Here is a 22,845-nt window from a genome sequence, read left to right on the forward strand (position 1 = left end):
ATACCAAAACTACCCTGCACCATTTTGCCAAGTGCTGAAGACATGCCATGTCCCTTTGTGAAGAGAAATGAAGATGCCTCAATTTTTCTTTCCTTTTTTGCAAAAGTGTGGCAAGCAAGCAAGCAACTCAAAGAATTGATCAGACGTACAAAGAAACTATATCTTATAGCACCAATTTGTTAGCACTGGTTTCAAATCTGACCATGTAAACATAGGCACTTATGAAGAGTGAAATTAACTGAAAAATATGAAACCACAAATGAGTGAGAAATCATAGAGGCCAAAACCCATGTTAGAACAACTCGGAGCTCTTTAGGCAATTTCTTTACATTCAGTTCAAGGTGAAAAAATTCTACTCATGGTTACATTCAATGTCTTTTTTCTATTAGGTCTGATAGAATTACTATTAACAGTCACATTTCCCCAAGGGTTTATAAAGCAGAAGTTTCAGAATGCAGTATGGTAAGTATAGTACACACATGACTGGTATACACAAAAAGGATTTTTAAAGTACACTTTTAAGAGTTCTGCTTATTGCTGTCTCTGCCTTGGAACTCAGGAGTGAGCAAAAGAAGCATATAGGGATGTTGTTTGCAGCTATCAACCATAATACTGGAAATTCAGAAAAAAAGGAGGCAAGGTTTCTTTATACTTTCAAATATACAATTTTGATTTGTCTAGTTATTTACTGTACTACAGCACACTTCAAAACTAGCATTTGGATTCCAGACTGAGGATTAGTTTGAGTGATGTTTTTGTGATGCAAAAATAATTGTGTTCCTGTTGAAGACAACTCACACACTGGCAATTCTACAGACAGTTCTTATCGATACAACTGCACGGTGGCGTTCATGTTAGTTCTACTTATGAGCAGTACTTTGCCATGGAAATGTGATATTAATTGAAATGTGGGTAAAATGGCAGCTGTTGTATTATTGCTATGTTAAAGACAGGTTAATAACTTTACATAAAAATCCGTGCCTATTTCTATAATTACACATACAAACCTATTTTAAGTTCAGAAAAGCACAGCTGATCTGTGCTGTTTCTCACACCCTTTTCTTCAGATAGATTCAGCATAAAAGACATTGCCTTTCCATTTATTACACAAAGATTAAGTGCTAGAGACAGATGGGTAGAATTCATTTATTTATATCTCCAACCACCCTCCTCCTTTCCCCTGCTTTTATCTGGCCTGAGTTAACTTTTATTTATTCCATCTTTATTCATCTGCTTCAGTCCTCCTTAGTTCTCTGTAGCTTTTGGAAGAACACATAAATAGTAAGATATTAAACACCACTCTTGGTCTGTTGTGACTTCTCCCTTTCATTTAAAGTACATTCTGGGACCTTCAGGAAATCTCCTGCTCTCTGAATAAGACTTCTGAGTGTCTGAATCCTGAATTATTGAAACCTTGGAAGTACAGTATCACACTGATTGAGGGAGACAGTTATGAATCAGAACTATGCCATCTTTTATTTTGATAACATCATAAAATCATGAAACAGAATATTAATATACTGTATACATGTCATAAAATGATATTTCACTATAATATGCACAACAAAAAGTAATATCTTATTTCCTAAAAACAAATCACTGTAATGAAACAAGAAAGCCAAAATGATTCAACATGTTCCTATTAAAAGGACATTAAAATTCATTCATTGCTCTGAAAAATTTTAATTTTTAAAATATTTATTCCTATCAAAGGAAGTCAACCAGCTCTAAAACTAGCCCTAACTGACACATTTTGGGACTGAAGGCAACCTTATTAGATCTGAAGAAGTCAAAATCTGAATCTTTATATTCATCTAATCCTAGCATTAAAGCCAATGAGCTTTATATGCTTTCAGAATCAATTTCCTAAGGTAATGGTAATTCTCTGTTGTCTAATTTTGATGCATGTTCCAGTAGTTAATCTTGTGATATTTACCCGATTAGCTTAAACCATAACACACTAACATGTTTATTGTATTGTTAAAAAAAAATTAGTCCTGGGTTAGCTAGGAGGATCTAACAAAAAAGCCTCAGGAATCATGTTGAACATCTCACATAGACCACATGCAGCCACCCCATGCAAATGTGATCTTCATTAGTAAAGATTTCCTCACTGCTTAAAAAAAGCAGTTCTGATATCGCTACTATACTGGCTCATCATCCTCATATCATAACAAATTCCCTGCCATATTAATGACAAATCTATCATAATTATCTCTCTTCACCTTCAGCTGGAACAGCACAGAACAGCCCTTAATCTAATTGCATCTCTAAACTCATAGGAAAACAGTCAGTCACGGTAAAGACTTGTTTGACTGCAAAACCAGTAATGGTTCAAACAATTAAGACTATCACTACCTCTGTAATTCACGATTCAGGACAGCATCACAATAATATGAAACACTGAAACACCTTCTAGGCAGCATGAGGAGTTTGTAACTTCTGATTTCTTTGGTTCTGTCAACTTTGCTAGCCCATTAACATTAAAATAACTGCTGACATCTGGTTCAAGCCTGGGCACCAGTTCTGTGAAAGCTCCACTTCATCTCAGCAATGTCAGAAGACTGGTTTAGAGGTTACGGAACATCAATTTGTTCTGTTTCCCCTCCTCACCTTGCAGCCCAAGTATATTCTTTAAAATGGTAATACAATTAATCAGTATGATGGCTCGGAAATGTAATGTAAAATGAATTTAAAAAAAATCCAATTTCAGAACTGCCAAATTCATTTACCACAGGCAATGGTTTGCTTAAGCCCAGAGAACCCCAGTCCTAACAGGGCTTTTCTTCAAAACTACTGAAGCACATATAGAGCAAAACAAAAGTACAGCCTCTTTACAGAACATTAAGTGCTAAGCATTTCATAACAACAGAATTTTCAGAAGTACAGCTTAGGGTAAAGCTGTCAAAAGCACTAGGTTTGCAAACTAACCCCACTAACAAACAATTAAATCTATGGTTATATCCACTGTAGCTAAAGAGAATCTAGCCTGGGTGTATTCTGACCTTGAAGGTTGGAGCTTGAAATAGTCCAAATATTTTTTTAAAAAAATACATTTTTAATTTGAAAGGACACTTTTATTTTTGTGACCTTAGAGTCTCATACATACCTAGGTGGTTTACTTTCTTTCTGCAACACTGCTGCATCTATTACCTATGCTAACACGCATATCACAGATATTCCTCTTATCCCCCTGGAAGCTAATGCACTAACAGTGGCAAAACAATATATCATAGAATCATTTTTGTTGGAAAGACCTTTAAGAATATAAAATAAGGAGTAGCATCAGCTACTAATATCACAAATTTATAACAAGCATACATATCCCTATGTATGCACTGGTTTGCTTTTATAGGACTAATGTATTCTGATGTTATCTGCATCTTCAGCAAAATACTAATACTAAATGAGATTTGGAAATTTGTTTCTCAGAATTTTTTCTTTGAGTTGTGTAACTGCTAGGGCAAAATTTAAGGAAAAAAGGCTTTCTGTGCCTGAAAAGGGTGGTGAAAAGGGAATTGTTTAAATTTAGCGCCTCTCTGTTCATTAATATTCTGTGTGACAGTTGTGATACTCTAAAAAGAATTTATTTAAACTATAAAATAATTTTATCAAATATTTTTGCTTTGTAGAACATGCTGAAACAATTTATTAAGAGCATTTCTTATCCTTAACAATAGTGACATCACTTAGCTTGATAGAGGCCATATGGCATTGCTTCTTTTTTGCCCAAGTAGATGTGCACGGCTGAAAGTAACATTTCCTAAGTCTAACACAATTTCAAACATTTGTTTTCAGAAAATATGTTGAAGACAATCAAGCATAAACATATTATTTGTTTCATTGCCCAAGTGTAAATCAGCAAGAATAGCAATCTTCTGGAAAAACACAAATTTCTCCTCTTCCCTCATTTCCCAAAACACCCAAACCTAAAAGAACTGGGAATAACCCAAATCATAAACTACTACACTAACGCCTTTTACAGGGGAGCGGGAAAGAAGGGGCTTCCCTTGGGAGCCCTGTGCTTGCAGATCCTGGAAAGCATTCCAGGTCTCCCAGTAGCACCTGTGGCAGAGTGTATTTTCTCACCATTCTCTACTGTGGACCAATAATTCCTTCAGGCTTGTAGAAAGGCACGACTGAACTCAACATTTTGAAAAACTTGTAAGCATTTTATCTTCAAGACTGTAAATATGATCAACAACATTCCAGAAGAAATTATATTTTAGCTTCTAATAGGTCTATTCTTTAAGTCATCTTACTCAGTGTCAGCACTATATTATAAATACTATCCTGGAAGCGTACCCTAGAACACATTCTGGAGACTGACAGCCAAATGCAATACTTTGTTTTAAAATTAAGTATACAGGGAATTACACACATGCACATATATATATTTATTTAAACGCACACATGCTGAGTGTCTCTATAGTTTACAATAATAATATAGCAAGTTTATTTATCTCTGGCATACTAAATGTCTAAAGAATTTTAAAAGAACTTTCTGACTTCTTTGGTTCACATCACTGAGGAGCATCTTAACCTAACATAACTGCATGTCTAATATACATTTTCTAGATGATATTCTTCAATGCTTCATAAATAATGCCTGTTTAATATTTCTGACAACAGAAAGAAGGTAACAATTCTACCTGTCTTGTAGAAGAAAATTAAGAAATCACAAGACTACTGAATCATCTAGAAATGCCCTGGAAAATAATGATTGTCTGTGTCTTCTACTTCTTACTTGTAAATCAACATTCCCAAGGCATCTTGTTGATTTCAAAATAATGACCAGGAATCTCTGACAACATCTCCGAGGAAAAAACCCCACATGCATAATGGTATCACTAAAGCTATTGTGTATAATATTTGATTGAATTTCTTTGACTTTTGTATCTTAGAAATAATGTTTAATTTTTTTTTAATAGTTATCCCTCACATAAAATTATCAAAGGAGTCATTACCATTACAGTAGTTAAGTTGGATTGTGTTAATTTCCAAGGTATCTAACTACCAGTCATTTTAAATATTCTGTTCTATCATTTTATTCCTGCTGAGCAAGACAGACAACACATCAGTAATTTCAGGGCCAGTTCCTGCCTGTAATACTCATCCTGTTTGCTATAGCATCTCTTTAAATTAATCTACAGTCTAATCAGAGAGAGTACAGAGGAATAAGGTTGGAACAATCCAGGCTTAAAGCTAAACCAGATGATTCGAAAGGGATGGAAGTGAGATATCACTTGAAGCAGAAGGAATGTTGTTAGCACCCCAGGCAACAAAGAGCTACATAGAATGGATCCCATACTGACCAAAGCCAAGACCAAAATGGAATGGAAGATGCTCTCGTAAGGTACTGCAAAATGACAGATATTTTACTAAGACTGATCATAATATCAGCATCCCTCTGGTAACTTTGAGAATTATTTTCCACCTAGCAGACACCTTATAGATTCAAGGCATTGAATAAGCACATTCCACTGTGCTTATAGTCACCCTGCACCACATTTGTAGCATATTCGGACTTCAAACTGCTGGCACCCCTAGCTGGTGCGTACAGAGTATCAATGAAATTAACCTCATTTGATTTTCACTCAGTTACCACAATGCTTGAGATGTGAGTGTCTTCAATTCCAGCCAACCATCTTGTTCAAGCCTCTCACAGAAATATAAATAGAGATTTAACTTTCAAAGGATCCAGCCTGCGCTTTCTTTTTGGTGCTGTTTTTTTGAAGTTTTGAGCTCATCTGGTTTATGTTATGTAACTGCAATAATATTGCCTCCAAGTTAGCTCTGCAATAATTCACTCCTGGTACAGCAATAATTGAGCAAACAGAAGCTTCTACCAGAGGCATTCTTTTCTATTATTTATTGTAATATTTTTTTTTATAATTTAATGAGAAACATTTCAAAAGCAACATTTTTATCCTTTCATGTTAAATTAATTTACAGTGCTATAAGCCATAATGAAAACAGAGAAATCATCAGCAAAAAAGCATGCTAATAAAGACAGATTTCTACAAAGTTCTTTAACTAAACTCATAAAATAATTTTTTTTTTTTTTTTCTGTCAGGTCCAGCTTGTCTCTATTTGTTCCCAGTTATTTAGACATACAGTGAAAATTACATTACAATGAAAAAGCAGAAATGTTAGAAGAAATCAAGAATAAAAAATATTTTCTAAATTAAGTAAATCTGATTCATACCATCATATTTTATTTTAAATATCTGCTCCAGTCTAGTATGGAGAATGTCAACCTCCAGTCTGGTCTTGTAAAGATCTTAGAAAAAATATTTAGAAAAAAAAAAAAAATCAAATTAAGTAAGCCAGCCTCAAAAATGAGATAAAATAAAATAATTATTAAAAAAGAAGCCCCACAACTCCAAAAATACATGGCTTCCTCTCTCTTTCTTCTATTGCACCCCAACACCTAGTTCATAGTCTCTCTGAGCCAGATACAATAGGTGTTGACAATCTCTGTAATTCCTTTTGATATCAACAGGATAGGGCTTAGTGCAAGGAATTCATAGCTGTGGAAATGTAACTGCAGCTGCAAGTTCGCTCTAAGGACAACACACAGCCTTTCTTCTTTCATGCCCCGATCACAGAGCCGGATTAAAACTGGGTAATCATCCTATTTTTACCTGAGGCAGCATGCAGCCCAGCAAAACCTGGGTGTAAATCGTGTAGGTTAGACGTCTAACAGGAAACACAAGATAATGAAACAACAAGCTGTTGTGTAATAGCTCCCATTGCGGAAATAACGTTTCTTGGCCGTATTTTTCAAGCAGTGCTAGCCCCCCACAGTATTCAATGTCCCACAAATTGAAGGCTAAAATAAAATGGCTAATTTTATTTTTAAAGCCCATCAACAAGCTGGGATTTAAACTGTTACAGCTCTTACTCACAAGGCATGGAATTACAATACCACAGTTAAAAAGAAGAGATGATCTGTTGAGGTTAATGTACTGTTGTGTCTGTAATTGGTGTAACATAAGTGCGAACAGGTTTATTTTGTAGCTTTGATCTGGCAGCTTCCAGCAGGTTTCCAGTTTATGGCAAGAAAGGATTTGCCACTTCATTTATAGATCAGTGAAATACACTTTGATATAAACAGTACAAAAAATAGCAGGACAACTTATAGCTTTCCCCAGCAAAAGACCCTTTGAAGTTCAACAACAAAATTTAGTGACTCAATCTTTTGGGTTTTGTACTTAGTCCTCTAGGAAGTGCATCTTGCTATTATTTTTTTGCTGAACTATGAAGTAGTTTCAGAAAAAACAGTAATTAAAATTGTGTCCAAACCAGCAGCATGAGGTAGAAATTAAAATTAAGGAGGTTAAATACAGAAGACAATGTATAGTATTTCTGAAGTAGTTACTTAACTCTCAGACTTGCTCCACTAGCAATAGTCCTCTAAAAATCTGTAATATCTGATTCAGACACCAGAAATTAAAATTCCGGCATTAAAAAAAAATAAGTCTCATAGACTCTTTTGAGGGTTAATTCATAACAAATTATTCAGTGTAACCTGACAGAAGATCTTTTTGACTAATAAAAAATTGTCAATCAAGCCTCTATAAGCTGTAGAGACTTCTAAGATGAAATAAATATGCAAAGTAAGAAAGGTACAAGAAAATAAACACGTTCACCTTCTGAACTGATTAGTATGCATGCTTCTTGGTGCTCACGGCTTCTTTTGGTTTTGCATTATCTTTCCAACTAAAGAGACAGTAAAGAATTGAAGGCATTTTTCTTAAATCAACAGTTCAGATGATGTCACTCACATACCAACACCTCCGGTGACTGTTAGTATATCATACTAAAAGCAACCTAACCAACTAGCTGATAAGCAATGTATTCTTTGCTGTATTTTTTCATAAGCATCGCCTTCTGTTTTAGATGTAATCTGGTCAGCTGAAAGCTTCTAATTTGCAGAGGCAAAAATGGGCGGTTAAGTTTCAGACCACTCCTGCAATTCCTCCAGTCTCTTCCAGCTGTATTCTTATTCAGCAGAGTTATCCTCCACAAAAGGACTAATGCAAAAACCTATTGTATTATTGCAGCCACTCCAGTACAGCTTTAAATCACAGAGGGCCTTAGATTAGCATATCTAAACCACAAATCACTGGCACTTGCAGGTAAATGCTAAACCAGACTCTGAAAATAGCTTGGCATAAATAACTTCTGAAACATATCATAACCCTAAAAAGACTACTCCTTGTCTTAATGACCAAATTATCTAATAGAAAAGTGACAAGGGACACTAAAAGCAGAGAGCGAGAGAGGGAGGAAAGAATAAGGATTCTACAAATCTGAAGAAAATGAGCATCACGTCTCTTTCACATACCTGAAAGTAAAGAGATCCGCCTTTTGTTTGTACAGCATAGCAGATAAACTCACTGCCCACTATGCCTCCCTTCTCAAGGTCTGTTCTGCCTCATTTTTTAGTACTAAAAAAATTGTTTCCCTGGGCTCAGTTACTGACTGCTACCAAAGACAGGCAATAAGCTACAGTAACAGAAGGCAAATGGATTTCTGTACTTTGGTGTGGGTTCTCTTCACCCCACTCCCTTCCCTCCCCTCAGAAGCAGCAGCAGTTCGGCATACAGCAGAATCGCACGAAGAATTCATGGGCAAAAGTCTGTCTGATTATGGTAGCTACGGGGTAGGTTCATAGCTGAGCCCATTCAGATGTCCTGACAGCTACACCAGTCGAACTGAAGCAGTGAAACCCTTTTTCTGCAACAGTGAGAAAGCCGCCACTCCAAGAAGTGGCATAAAGGGGCTGAAACCCTTTTCTTAAGTGAACAAATATTCAGTTTCAAGGAATTTTTCTATGGGAAAGATATACATGAAGAACAGAAAGCATTAACACCTTTCCCACCTGGTGACAATGAAGAGGCAACACAAGCCAGAACAACATTTCTCACTGAAGCAGAGAAAAACCAAAACAAATGTCACTGTCTCACGGGACAGTCATGTGGACAGGTGGGTCAGCAGAAGACAGAGCTTAAAACCTGGAGTGATCTGGCACAAGAAACTTTCTAGACATCTGCCTTCATAGTCATCTATAACTAAATTCATGGTTATCATTTGGGGAAAAAGTGACCTCAGCCGTCTGAGTTTACATTTTGGTTCTCTTCTATCGCCTCATGGGGAATTGCACAATTTAGAAATACACTGAGTGGTAGGACCTACATGAAACTATAAGCTCTTCAACCTCTTTTAGGTAAAAGACAGCCAAATGAAGAAGTAAAAAAAAAGAAACACAACCACCCAACAAACCAACAAAAGACCCCCAACCCCCCTCCCCCCAAAAAATCCCAGCCCAAACAACCAACCAAAAACCCACCATTAACATTTACACTACCAACAGAGAGAGAGAGACAGAATACACAGACACACACACACATTTTATGCATGTATAATCACACTAAGTTTAGGCACCTATTGTAGCCAGTTAGTTAGCTACTTGTCCTAGGTTATCTCTAAGTCAGAGGAGAGTCATATGCTTCTGCAGAAGGCAAATAGCCCTGTCTCAGCTGGACTAAACTGCCCTCTGGAAGCGTTTCTCTCTTAGCATTGTCTGTGCAGAACTAGGAAGAACAGGTGTTGCAACCAAGCTGAGCTGGGTAGCACAAACCCCTGCAGCAATGCCAGTTCAGAAATGCCTCTTGGACATTTCTTCATGGTGTGAGGAGGTACAAACATGAGCTGCTGTTGCATTGCTAGTGAGACGAAGACAATGGGATAACCACATTTGGCCAGCCAAATACCTTCCCAGATTCCACTGTCTCTGCCAATCTAAATGGAAGCTTAAACGCTTATCTCACATTTACATGGTTGACACCTAAAAATAAGTGTCAGAAGCTGTCTCTTCAACCCTACCACCTACAGTATTCCAGTAATGACAGGTGGCAGACACACAACCAACTGGTTACATGGTCTCTAAAAAACGTAAAGGCAGACAAAACACTGAAGAGGTGACATACTGTATTTCTATAATCTGATTATTCAGTAGGTAACAGCTGATACCTGGAAACAAACAGCAGAGCTTGTGGCTGATTGTACTACTGTTTAAGGACACATTCTCCTAACTTCACCTAAAGAAAATCCACAGATGACAAGATTATTCGGAAAAAAAAAAAAAAAAAAAAAAAAAAAATGTACCCCACAAGTTGAACAGGTTATCTGAAAGTGTATAATCCTAAAACCAGATGAGAACAGATATGAATGATAACAGAATATATATATATATAAATATAACAGAAGAACTTGTATAATAGAATTTATGTGAGCCTACATCTGATTTCCAGTGTCATAGGCTCTAAATAATGCCATTCAATCTCATGCTAAGCAGCTCAATACTGCTATTTTAGGGTACTTGGTAGATATCATAACATAAGATGATTCCCCCCGCACAGGAAAGTATACATAAAACCAGAGAAGAGACAACACAAAATCAGAAATTAAAACCCTGGAAAAAGTACTAATGCACATTTAAGTAGCTATATATTATTGTTACAATATTCAACCTCTGAAAATGCAATTATTATACTAACAATTTCCGAGAAGATAAACTCAAATCTAGTTAATTTACTGAGTCAAAATGTAGCAAAAGTGTGGTAAGTAACCATAATTTAAGGCTGACTTTCTAGAATTCCCAAAGAACATGCCTTTTACCCAAAAGGAAAATCCTGAACATCACTTTAGTATCTCCTAACATAATTACAGCGCTGCCACAAAGGAGGACAAAGGTCTTCCTCGAGGAAGTTGCTATTATGTTCAGCAATAACAGGTGATGAACCCACTGGAATCGTTACAAAACAGATTGAGATAATGATTCTGCACCACTAATCACTCTAAGACAAAAATCTTTTATTTCATATGTGGGACAAATGGCGAGTTCTGTGGTGACCATCAACATACTGGAACCAGAATCCAAGAGAAAACATGCAAAATGAAATGGTAGACAATGAAAATAAATTATTCAAATGAAAAATGTGTCACAAAAGGATAAATGCACATGTGGAACTTTGTACTGACAGAAGAGATTCAACTTCTTGTCAGCAGTTGAATGAGAGAAAGTCTAAACATCTGACAGAAAATGAACTGGGGCATTCACTTGGTGACGATATAGACGAAGTTATTCTTGTCAAACATGCTGTCAGTTTGGTAGTGGGATTTGCCATGCTACAGTATACAATTGCCGCACAGTGCACAGTACAGAATAGCCAGTATTGTGAAAACGTGTAAATTCACGTGCAGAAAACCTGTGCTATGGTAGCTATATAGTCATAAAAAGGAAAAATTTGCTGCTCTTCTTAAAGACAACTGTTTTTCTCATTACACTCTAAAAACCTTTCACAAAACAAGTAGAACTTGTCTCTGAAAAGCATTTGTGTTTTATTTTATCCTTTATTTGTATTCTTTGAGGTCATTATTGCCTTCTTACGTACTCAGGAATATATCTGCCCTAAGCCAAAATTAATACTTTTCCTCAGTTATGCACTATATAATTTATCCTTTTTATATTAACATGTTAATTATCACAGTATAACCATTTTTCTTTTTACCTGCCTTGGGAAAATTCACATCTGATCTCGTGAACAAAAAATTAGGTGTGCGTCAGCCATGCGTTTTGAAGAGTCTGTATGAGGTATAATTGCAAAAGGCACAGGTACCCTTTCACGCTCATCAGAAGAATATATTAAAAGCTACCATTGGGTATTCGCAAACAGTTTTTATCGATTACTCACTTTTCAAATAAATCTGCTATAAACAATACAAAGTAAATGGAAGAACTAAATGTAAATACCAGTAAATACTGATGATCACAGACGATCCTAGGCAAGTGTCTTCAAAGTTTCGGTAACCGTTCAATCTTATTCCTGTAACTTCAAGTTGATGGGCTACAGTGAACCATGGCATACGCTTAGTAAGACTGTGAGAGAGCCCATTCATTCACTTCTTTGGATGTGGGAGATAACATTTTAGAAAAGCCTACACAAACAGGGATGAGGCATCCTAAATATATTATAAGGTCGGGGGACAATGTCGGAGTTGGAACCTATTCAGGAACAATGGCAAACCATCTTATCCATTCTACCCATTTCTATTTATGATTTTCCATGCTCTCCTCTAATAATTTTGCTTAATACAACACAACCTCACACTTCATGCTAGAAAAGCTTTTCCCATCTGATCTATGTTTGAAAAAGTCTGTTTTTAAAGCTGATAGTGTTTGAAAGCTGGTCTGCAAGTGAAAACAGGACCATCCTTCTGGAGCACTCAATAAATTTTTAAAGAGGAAAAACATAAGTCAATCAAGCGAGCATGTACTGTGTTATTTAACACATTTGACAAATGGGATTTTTCTTCTACTTTGATTACGAGGAAATATGAAAACGAGAATTTATCTTCTTGTTTCCAAACACTTTATTTGTGAGATTTCTGACAATTAAGAGCTGTTTATTTTCCTCGGAATAAGTTTTAAGAACACCTACATGTCACTTTAGTAACTAAGTACTAGATCACTTAATAAAATAAGCCTTTTACCTTCTAGCATTAAGTAGCATTTTGTTCTAGGTTTAAGAAACAGGAACGGCAGACGCAGAATACATCATTAATGTATCCACTCCTAGATAAGCTGCAGCATCAATACTTTTTCTGTTTTTATGGTAAAGGTTATCCAAATTAAAATAATTAAAACAAAATGTTTGACAAGAAGTAGCAACATCTATGTATCTGTTTCATTGCTGATTTTCTGGCCACTTCTCTTTGATATCCAGCTAAGAACAGGTGTGACATCACCTTCCCCATTGAGAATCAGCATCTAAACTACCCTGTGAAAGTATTCAGCTTTCCCCTAACATCACACTATGCAGTAACTTGAGTCTACACAGCGCCTCCATTTCCCAGCTTCGCTTCTTTTCTTTCTGTGTTGTTCCTCCCCCAACACTGAGATCTTCCTGTTTCCCTTTTCATATCCTTACCTACTTCAAAACATACCACCATATGGAAATTACGCTGAAATTGCCACTCATTTGAATGGAGCAAAATCACAGTCTCAGAAGATAGCAGGAATACTGCCGTATCACTATTATAAGATACCGCTTGACCACACGCTGGGCTGTTAAGCAGATTTTAATAAAACTGTTACTTCTGTGAGAAGGGAAAATAAACCACAAACCAGCAAGCCTAATCCAGATGACAAACTACAGTAGTATGAAACAAACACAAATAAACAAACATACCTGAATTTATTTTCAGGTTTGATCCTTAGAATGCATTTGAAAGGGCTACTCATTTACATGTCTGTTAGGACTTAAAGCTTCAAATACAAATATACATTTATATCTATGTGCGTAAGAAGTCTCATTGATTTCATCAGTTTTACCCATTTTTATAGGGCTGTAGATTATTTACTTTTGAGCCAACAATATCTTTATCTTTGTGCCTTCTACAGCAGTGCACTAACCACAATGTAGTTGAGTAGTATGACATTAAACTTTGTTTAAAAGTGTCTTTGGCCCTTTCTGCAACTAGATTATTGTGCCATTCATATCCATCTATGTATGGTCCATAAAATAAAAATAAAAATACACCACAGAACCTGACTGAACATAGATACCATCTTTGTCCTACTCTTCAGGCACATTTATAACGCTATGCACTGGTATATTGCCAGAGTTGCCAGAAGCTACCTTTTTATATGTTGTAACTTACTTCTTTCTCCTTCATCCAATGCATTCAAATAAATACAGGTATTAACATGAAACATTATTCTACTATCAAAATACATGATCTTACCAGCAAACTAGGAAATCAATGTGAATAGACCTAATCAGAAGGACTGTAGCCTGTAGGAAGTCTCAATCCAGAGCTATGGTAACAGTTCCCACTCTGCAGAAATGTATCAATCTAATAATACGCTACCAAGGTTCATCCCAATTTAAAAAAAATAATTATTTCAAGCAAGTCACCATTCATCTTTGGATGATAACTTTTGAGGAAATCTTTATTTTAGGTGTAAGAGTAATGGATTAAGAGAAGAAAACACTCTGAGGCCAAAGGTTGCAATTTTAATTCTGTGCATAAGAAAAAGAAAACCCAATTTTAATTTATGGTACTCTGAAAAATACTTGTACTACTTTCATTACTTACCTTTCAATCTCCCCATCAGTTTTCACTAAGATAAGATTAATTTTCAAATATATAATTATTTTTATTCTCTGTGGTCGCTTCTCCTTACTTCATTTTTTCCTTTTACTATCCACTTTTCCTCCTCACTCGCTTAAACACATTACTCAAACTCCTAGGAGACACTTATGAAATTTTCTCAAGAGGTAGCAAGAAAGTTTTCAGTTTCTTACTTTCTCATATTAAAGCTTTTCCATTTGTATATTTAAGTAGAAATTAATTAGGCTACAGAATGACTGACTATATGACTGGTGATTATGTGACTTGATCAGAGATCACAAAAATCACAAAACAGTCAAGGCAGGAAGGCACCTCTGGAAATAACCTGATCTAATCCTCCTGTCTCAAAGCAGGTTGCTCCAGGTCATGTCCAGACAGGGTTTGAAGATCTCCAGTAATGGAGATACAACCACCTCTCTGTACAGTCTGTTTTATGATCTGACCATCCTCACAGTATTTTTTTTTTTATGCCAACCTGGAACATCCTATGTTTTAGGTTGTGCCCACTACCTCTCGTCCTGTCACTGAGCACTACCAAGAAGAGCCTGGCCCTGTTGCTTTTACACATTCTCTGCCATGTATTTACACATCTAGATAGGATCCCCCTGAGCCTTCTCTTCTCCAGGCTAAACAGCACCAACTCTCTCAGCCTGTCCTTGTACGAAAGAAGCTCCAAACCTTTAATCATTTTTGCTGTCCTTCGCTGGGCTTCCTCCAGTAAGTCCATGTCTCATACTCAGGAGCCCAATCCTGGACCCAGCACTCCACATGGGTCTCACCAGCATGGAGCACAGGATCACCAGTCAGCCTGCTGGCAACACTTCGCCTAATGCGCCCAAGGGTGCTGTTTGCTGCTTTTGCCGCAAATGTCCCAGATTGAAGTTTAAAGACAAAATTAAATCAGTCCAAGGTAGATGAAGAAAAACTTCTCCTAGTATTAGCTGGGTGAGCAGGCACTCAGCTCTGATAGAAAACATTCAGATTCAAGCATTTGGTCTCAACAGGAATGGCTGCAAATGAGTGCCATAACCACAACACAGTCACAGGCCATGAGGGAGTTTCTCTCCAGTCAGGAATTCCACACCTGGCAAAACTGCAAGTGTAGGTTCACAGAGGTTTTGTTGGGTCAGTTTGGCACTTGCTGTTAACAATAAAGAAACATCATTCCCCTCCCTCATGACCACCAATCACAGTACTGAAGAATTCTTGACAAGGTGTTTTCAAAGTAATATTACTCAATATTTTCCAATATCCGTATGGTAACTTTTCACTCTGAGACAGTATCTTGCTCTGTCTCAGATTAGGCTATAATATCACTTGTGTTAAAACTTAGATTTTGGAATTTCTCTTCTGTTACTCAATGGAGTAAGTTGGCTCCGACAGTTGTTATTCTATTTCAGGTACTATGGAACCGATTTTGTTTCAGAATTGGTATCAGGTTAGTGTAAAAGGCAAATCTGGTAGATTAAACTTTAAAAGAAAATAGATGAGGGAAGAAGATTATATTTGATATTTAAAGCTTTAAGAGAACAATTTAAAGCAGATGTGAGAAAGTATTTCAGTACAGAGACTGGAAGTACTAGAAAATTGATTACTATTACATTTTTTTAGTAAAGTCAACTGAACTGAGCAAGGATGTCACAGATAATCTGTTCACTGCATCACAGGTTTATCATCTAATCCATACATCACGTCACGAAATTAACTGTGCTGAGCAATTATATGTAAATTTTGTTTGAAATAAGTTGGAAAGAAATTTATTCTTTCAAAGAACCTATACTGCTAAATAATTGAGAAGAGTCAGGAGTATGTATCCAGCTCACCTTCCCACTATTTGAGGAAACAGCTGCTTGGACACCTTAAAAATAGGCGAGTACCTTTGAAGTACTGATAGGAATAAAAGAGACAAGAGTCCCTTGCCTGCTGTTCATGCTCCTTGTTTTAGATAAAAACAACACTGTGAGAAAATACGGTTACTCTCCATATTATACATTCTTAGGTGTAACTTAAGGCACTGCATATTTTTCGTATTATTAGCAGCAAAACTCCTGCATCTAATGGAAAACTACTTAGGTTATAGGTCAAGTGAGCATGAAGATGGTAATAAAAATAAATGTGCTGTGTATTTCATGCCAAAGTTATTAACTTTCCTTCATTTATCATATGCTGTCATACTTTTAGTTAGTCTACATTACCAATAATTCATCAGTCATCACAGATTATTTCAGATACATTTGGTAACCTGTGTACATAGTATAAAGTATTCTCCTGTTACTGTTTAACTAGGTGTCACATGCGGTATTCTTTGCCAAATTTCAGTGAAAAAACCCTGTGATTAAATTAATCTACAGGCTTAATATTAACTGATTGCATTCATAAAAATAACATGATAAATCCACACTAGCTTCAAAATTATATCTAATGTTACATAAGCTGTATAAAATGTCACATATAATGATTGTTAAAATGACAAACCAGAGGAGTAATTAACACAGTTGAGAATTCATTTCACTAGAAGTACGAAAGCAGAAAGTAAAATTAATTATTTTCATCTCCTTCATATGGTTACTTATCAAACCAAGCCTCGTGGGGACACATGATATATTTCAACTAGACAATAAAAAGCAGCACGTAATTACACAACTCCTTGGAGTAACAGGTTTGTATCCTTGAAAATTCTCCAGAAAGTGTTCTAACTGTGAATCACTTCAACTATTACATTGCTGTCAGTTCAGACAAATGATGCATGCAAATATGTGCCTATGTAAGCAAACAGTGTGTTTATAATGCAACAGTTTAATTACATCATCAAGTAATTAGAATGTGCAGTTATGTTATGTAAGACTCACCCTCCTCCTTCTACTACTGAATGAACTGCTACGTACTGGGGGAAGATTAATCTTTATTAATGACATTTGAGCTGGGGGTTTCTGAACATGAAAAACAAAAGAAATGCTTAAAAATATAAGATTTTCCTAGACAAGCGACTTCTGCTATATATAATGCTTTCCACACAACAAGACATTATTTTCCTAGTTGTTTTAAAAAATAAATTAAAGCTTGAGAGTGTAAAGCAGAAAACTGCTAGATCACTAAAGGCGAGATACACATTTAGTGACAAGGAGATGAAGATACTACTGAATTCAGAAATTTAGGTTTTTCATTATTTATATAAAGAACTCTTTATCAAAACTCTGCTTTATACCTATTGTCTAAGAATATCAGATTAAAAGATTCGTAACATTTCAGAATTCCTAACAATTATTTTCACATTATTCCAGTCCATGCAACTGCATAAAGAACAACACGAAGAACATAGATTTAAGTCTGTATCATAGAATCATAGAATGTATTGGGCTGGAAGGGACAACCAACGGCCATCTAGTCCAACCCCCCTACAATAAGCAGAGACATCTCTAACTAGGTCAGGTTGCTCAGAGCCCCATCAAGCCTGACCTTGAATGTCTCCAGAGATGGGGCTTCCAATACCTCTCTGGGCAGCCTGTTCCAGTGATCCACCACCCTCATATTAGAGAACTTTTTCCTAATGTCCAACTTAAATCTACCCTTTTCCAGCATAAAACCATTACCCCTCATCCTATCGCTACAAACCCTTGTGAACAGTTCTTCCCCTGCCTTCCTATAGGCCCCTTTCAGGTATTGGAAGGCTGCTATAAGGTCTCCCCAGAGCCTTCTCTTCTCCAGTCTGAACAACCCCAATTCTCTCAGCCTGTCCTCATAGGGGAAGTGCTCCAGCCCCCTGATCATCTTCATGGCCCTCCTCCTGATCCACTTGAGCAGATCCATGTCTTTCTTATGCTGGGCACCCCAGAGATGAACACAGCACTCCAGCTGGGGTCTCATGAGAGTGGAGCAGAGGGGAAGAATCACCTCCCTTGACCTGGTGGCCATGCTTCTTTTGATGCAGCCCAGAATGCAATGTCACATTTAACCATAACTTCTATGAACTCTATAAACCTAGGTAATCAAAGTTTCTTTCAAAGGACTCATGAGACAGTGGTCTTTAAACAGAAGCTACCATTTTGTTTTACTTCCTCGGATCTGGATTCAGCCTGGCTGAGTGGAAAAAAAAAAAAAAAAAAAAAAAAAAAAAGACTTCATGTGGGGAAAAAAATAAGTCAATTTGAAAACTGTAATCCTGGGTGAAAGTATTTAGGATCTTGTCTATGCTATGGCTTGTAGTTATACTACATATACTGGATGTTAAAAAATATGTTAAGGATATAGACTGTATTTGAATATGTCTGGTTATAAACATGTACAATTTACACAGGAAATTTGCACCACTACCAGGAAACTGTGCCTATTTGGACAGAAAGTTTTTGCAATGAAGACTACTGATATGGAGCACTGTGTTACGACTATTGCAAATATTACCCACCTTAATGAATTAATTAATTTTACAGCTAAGCACTCTCAAGACAATTATATAAATTTACCTTTTTTTTTGCTTTTGAATAATTGGGTTATGTAATTCAAATTATTTATTTTCTAGCGAAGTTTTATATAAGAAGAACCGTAGCAGAGTATTTGACTTTGTGAACTGTAGAAAAGTTCGTAAACATGGATGTGGCTTTTTATTTATAGCTGACCTCAGCGCCAGAGAAGGAACAAGGACACATTTAGCTTGCTAGTGTACCTGTAACCATAGCGTCCACTAATTTATTCCCATACATTGTTTCCAACTGACTTTTCCTGGCATTGTCCATTCACTTCATATAAAACTCACAACACATCATCAGAAAAATCTATCAGGTACTAGTGGAGAAACAGACATTTATATAAGCTTGTGTTTTCACCTGCACATGTCGCTCCAGTAATGGTGAATTGCTACAAAAGCACCTTTTATTGTTTGAGAATAATGTAAAGTTTCCAGAAAAACCTACGGTCACTACAACAGTTTCACAGATGTTACTACATTGTGTTACTGAGTAAACAAATGCACTGCTTGGTTCAAATAATTTACAGTTAACTTTCCTGAATCTAAAACATTTGCTGTTACTGAAATCTCTGTTCTAATAAGAGAAACAACTAAAAATGATGGTCTACTTACTAAGAACATACAACAGTAATAAGATGCATGCTTTTAAATTAATTGTAGTTAATGACTACGTCTCAAATCTGTGATAATTTAATGATATGGAAGAAGATGCAAATCTTGAATGGCCACTTTACTGTAGCTCTTAAAAAAATTACAGAAAAAAAAAAAAAGTCTTTCACAGTTACAAATTCGGGGAAAAAAAAAAAAAAAAAAAAAAAAAAAAGGCCCCCATTCTGTTAGTTTAAACAGAACATTCCTTATTCCGGTAGAAATAAGGAACTGCTTTTCTTCTACTTGAGGAAGGAAAAAAAAAATAAAAGTGACCAGCTTTTAGAAAGATATCCCTTATGCTCGCTTCAGGAGGAGGGCATTTGAAAATCTACTTGTGCTTGTTATATTATGCAACTTCTTTTGGAGGCTTAAAAACGATGTGAAGAGGCTGGCACAAACAGTGATAGGCCCAGGTCAATCTACATAGAGACAGATCAGCACACAGAGGCAAATGAAAAAAGCCCACAACAAACCACACTATCAAAATATTTCCTCCTGCAATCATCAACTCTAACTAAAGTCCAAAATTGTTGTGCTCTTGGTGGACAGGTATGTATGAATCTTTTAGGAGCAAAAGACAACATAACAAACACTTTTTTGCCTCTGCATACTAATGTTTCTTCAGATGTAAGAGTAATTTCCCTTGTACAGCCAAGATTAATGAACAGAACAATATTTGCTTTTTGGAAGTGAAATAAATAGAGACTCTACAACAGTTTTTACCCTTCCTGCATTATAAGTCCCAATATTCAAATACCAAAAAGTTGGAAAGAAGAACTGAAAATTTTATCTTATTTTATCTCAGCTGAATCACAGAAAAATCTTTAGAAGAAAGCTTACAGTTCAAAGCAATTGTTCACGTGATGGATATTTTCTATGTACTTCATTAATTATTTATGGAGGGATGGACTTGTATGCATTTATTTTTCCTTTCATCTATAGCTCTAGATGTTTCTTATGTGGAATTAAAAAAACCCAAGAAACTGGTTGGAAAGATAAACAGGTCTACAAAGCTCCATTACAGTTAAAAATGAAACATTTGACTTAAATTTTTAGGTATCCCCGTTTTGTTAAATAATCAATTTTTCTATTATCTCACAAAAAATAACTTCAGCAATTTCTTGATCATTCCATTGTTTTAGTACCATTACATCCAAACCCCTAGTCTAGAGAATAAAAAGATCCACTATATTGAAAATTAACCAGTCAGTCTAGAACTATCTTCCATTCAAACCTGCTCTCCAGGATAATGCAACTGAATTCACAAACACATGAGGTCTTAAGGTATATTACTATCAAATCAAATTAGCATAAGGACAGATCACTACTGAAAACGTGGTTCAGACTTCACTTTTGCCCAGCAACAACTTTGATTTCAGAGTATAACGTAAAGGAGTTTAGCAGTATTTCAGTCAAAGAGTTAAAACTGTTTATTAATACAGTATTGCCAAAAGAGGGTAGCAGTATTTCCATCCAACGTCCTTAGTCAACATAATCACTTATAACCGAAGTTTTTCATAGTATGCTTTTCATAAATAAATTAAGGCATAGAGCCATCAGTGTCTGGAATTTCCAGTTTTCAACTTTCTGTCAACACGAAAATCATATACTATCAAGGAACATCAGAAGAAAGGGCCCTGCCTTCCAAACAGCCAAGAAACCCCATATTTAAGAAATCGAAGACCTCACACAGACATATCTGTGTGTACCTCTCAACAACTGTAGTGAAGAAAGCACAATGAAGGCGTAACAACATATTTCAACAGCACCATCTCAATTATTTTTAGTTCTCCCCAAGATTCTCTGAAACACCAAACACAACATTCTCCCTTTTTTGAGTTTTTTTTTGTTTTCTGAGGAAAACAACTGTCTGAAAACTGTCCAGCCACTAACTATAAACATTTTAATGAATACCTCTTTTTATTATCACAACTGAACATGTTGACAATAATCAGCCAAATACCAAATTAACATTTTTCATGTATTTGAAAGTAATGGAGGAAAACTAATTCAGTTAAGCTACAGAGAATAAACTTGATGCAATTTATATAACTTCTATAAATATCAGAAATGCTTAATATACTCTCATGTCCGTCAAGTGCTCAATTCAATACTGTAGCTTGACAAAGTAATTCATTTTTATGGGATTAAAAAAAAAAAAAAAATCTAAAAGCCCATTTCAGCAGTTTCCTTTCTGTCCATTTCAAAGTTGTACTTCAAGACACTTTTTCAAATGTGTTATATGCTGAAAGATGTCAGACAGAATCATGATGTGACTCATGTTAGATCCCTGCTACAATTTCCAAAGTAAGACTTAAAGGTTAGTAGTAGAACCAGTTCTCTTTTAAAAAGCAATTTCATTTTGTTGAGTAGCTGCACACTGGAAAAAGCCCCAGCACTCTGGATACCTGACATATCTCTAAACTAAAACACTTGACTTACCTGCCACTGTTTCATGAGGTCCCGAACCATTTTGGCGTCCTCTAGTATCTTTTCTTTGTGTGTAGCATCCTGCAGGACATTCGCAGTTGTTTCAGCTTCTGTAAGCCAAGCAAGGAACTTTTCAAGATCCAGGTAGAATTGCTGCAACATTCTTAGAGCTGATTCCAGTGCAGCTTCACGCTCACAAACCCTGCGCAAGTACAAACAGTCAAATGCAGAACTCTTCGGAAGAAAACAAAACTTAATCATTAAACCAAAATACAGCAAAGACGCTGTGTATTTTTCAGGTACCTATCAAGGTAAGTTTGCAGATACATTAGCTACAGAACTGGCAGTGTATGTTTGGCAGGTAGGGTTCCTTTTTTATCTTCTCTCATGAGAAACAGTAACTGGAATTCATCTGGCAAAAAGTTAAGCAAAAGTACTTCTTTGAAAGTGCTATGCCTGAAAGGCGCACAGTTGGGAAAAAAAAAAAAAAAAAGCAGAATTTCATGATTTGCTTTAATCAAAGATTGTTTCCTTATTTTGTCATTATCACTACAGTGGGAAAACTTGTTTAGTTTTAGAAATCATGAAATAGTTCCTGGCCACTGCACAGTACGATGAATTTAATTATTAGGTTTTATGACTTGAAACCTTTGGAGATTGCGTTCAACACCTTAAACCCTAACAACACTGATGTTTGGAGGTTTTCTTTTTTTGTTTGTTTTGTTTGGGGTTTTTTAATATGAATGTGAAAAATTAGAAGAATGATCTCCATCAGTGACACGATAAAATTCAGTTTTTATATACAAAGGCTATCTTATCATTGGGGAAGATCTAAATCATGTATTGTGAAAGAACACTAAAGGCTCCAGCAATTCTGGCACTGAAAAATATTAAAGTATATCTGTGTTCTATTAGCTTTCACGTGCAATGTAGGTGTTACATGCACTCATTGATTTTTTTGCACTTGAGCTGAATATGGATTTAGAAATGTGCACACAAAAATATGACATACTGTTCATTAACACGAGTCTATGAAGGCAACTTAGCTATTGTATTACATGCATATTTGCTTAACATCAGCACGGTAACTAATT

The 22,845-nt window shown here is 36.0% G+C and overlaps 1 protein-coding gene across 4 annotated transcripts in view; it reads right to left on the reverse strand.

Moving 5' to 3' along the window:
- DMD (dystrophin) overlaps positions 1-22,845 on the reverse strand; it is a 1,194,940-nt gene that overhangs the window by 236,530 nt on the left and 935,565 nt on the right. For all 4 annotated transcript variants that reach the window (XM_086469458.1, XM_086469399.1, XM_086469594.1 and 1 more), the window contains one exon: positions 21,764-21,953. In XM_086469458.1, coding sequence (XP_086325584.1) covers positions 21,764-21,953 — 190 coding nt within the window. The remainder of the gene's footprint in view (positions 1-21,763; positions 21,954-22,845) is intronic.

This window comes from Leptosomus discolor, chromosome 1 (assembly GCF_034619465.1).
Source record: "Leptosomus discolor isolate bLepDis1 chromosome 1, bLepDis1.hap2, whole genome shotgun sequence".
NCBI lineage: Eukaryota > Metazoa > Chordata > Aves > Leptosomiformes > Leptosomidae > Leptosomus > Leptosomus discolor.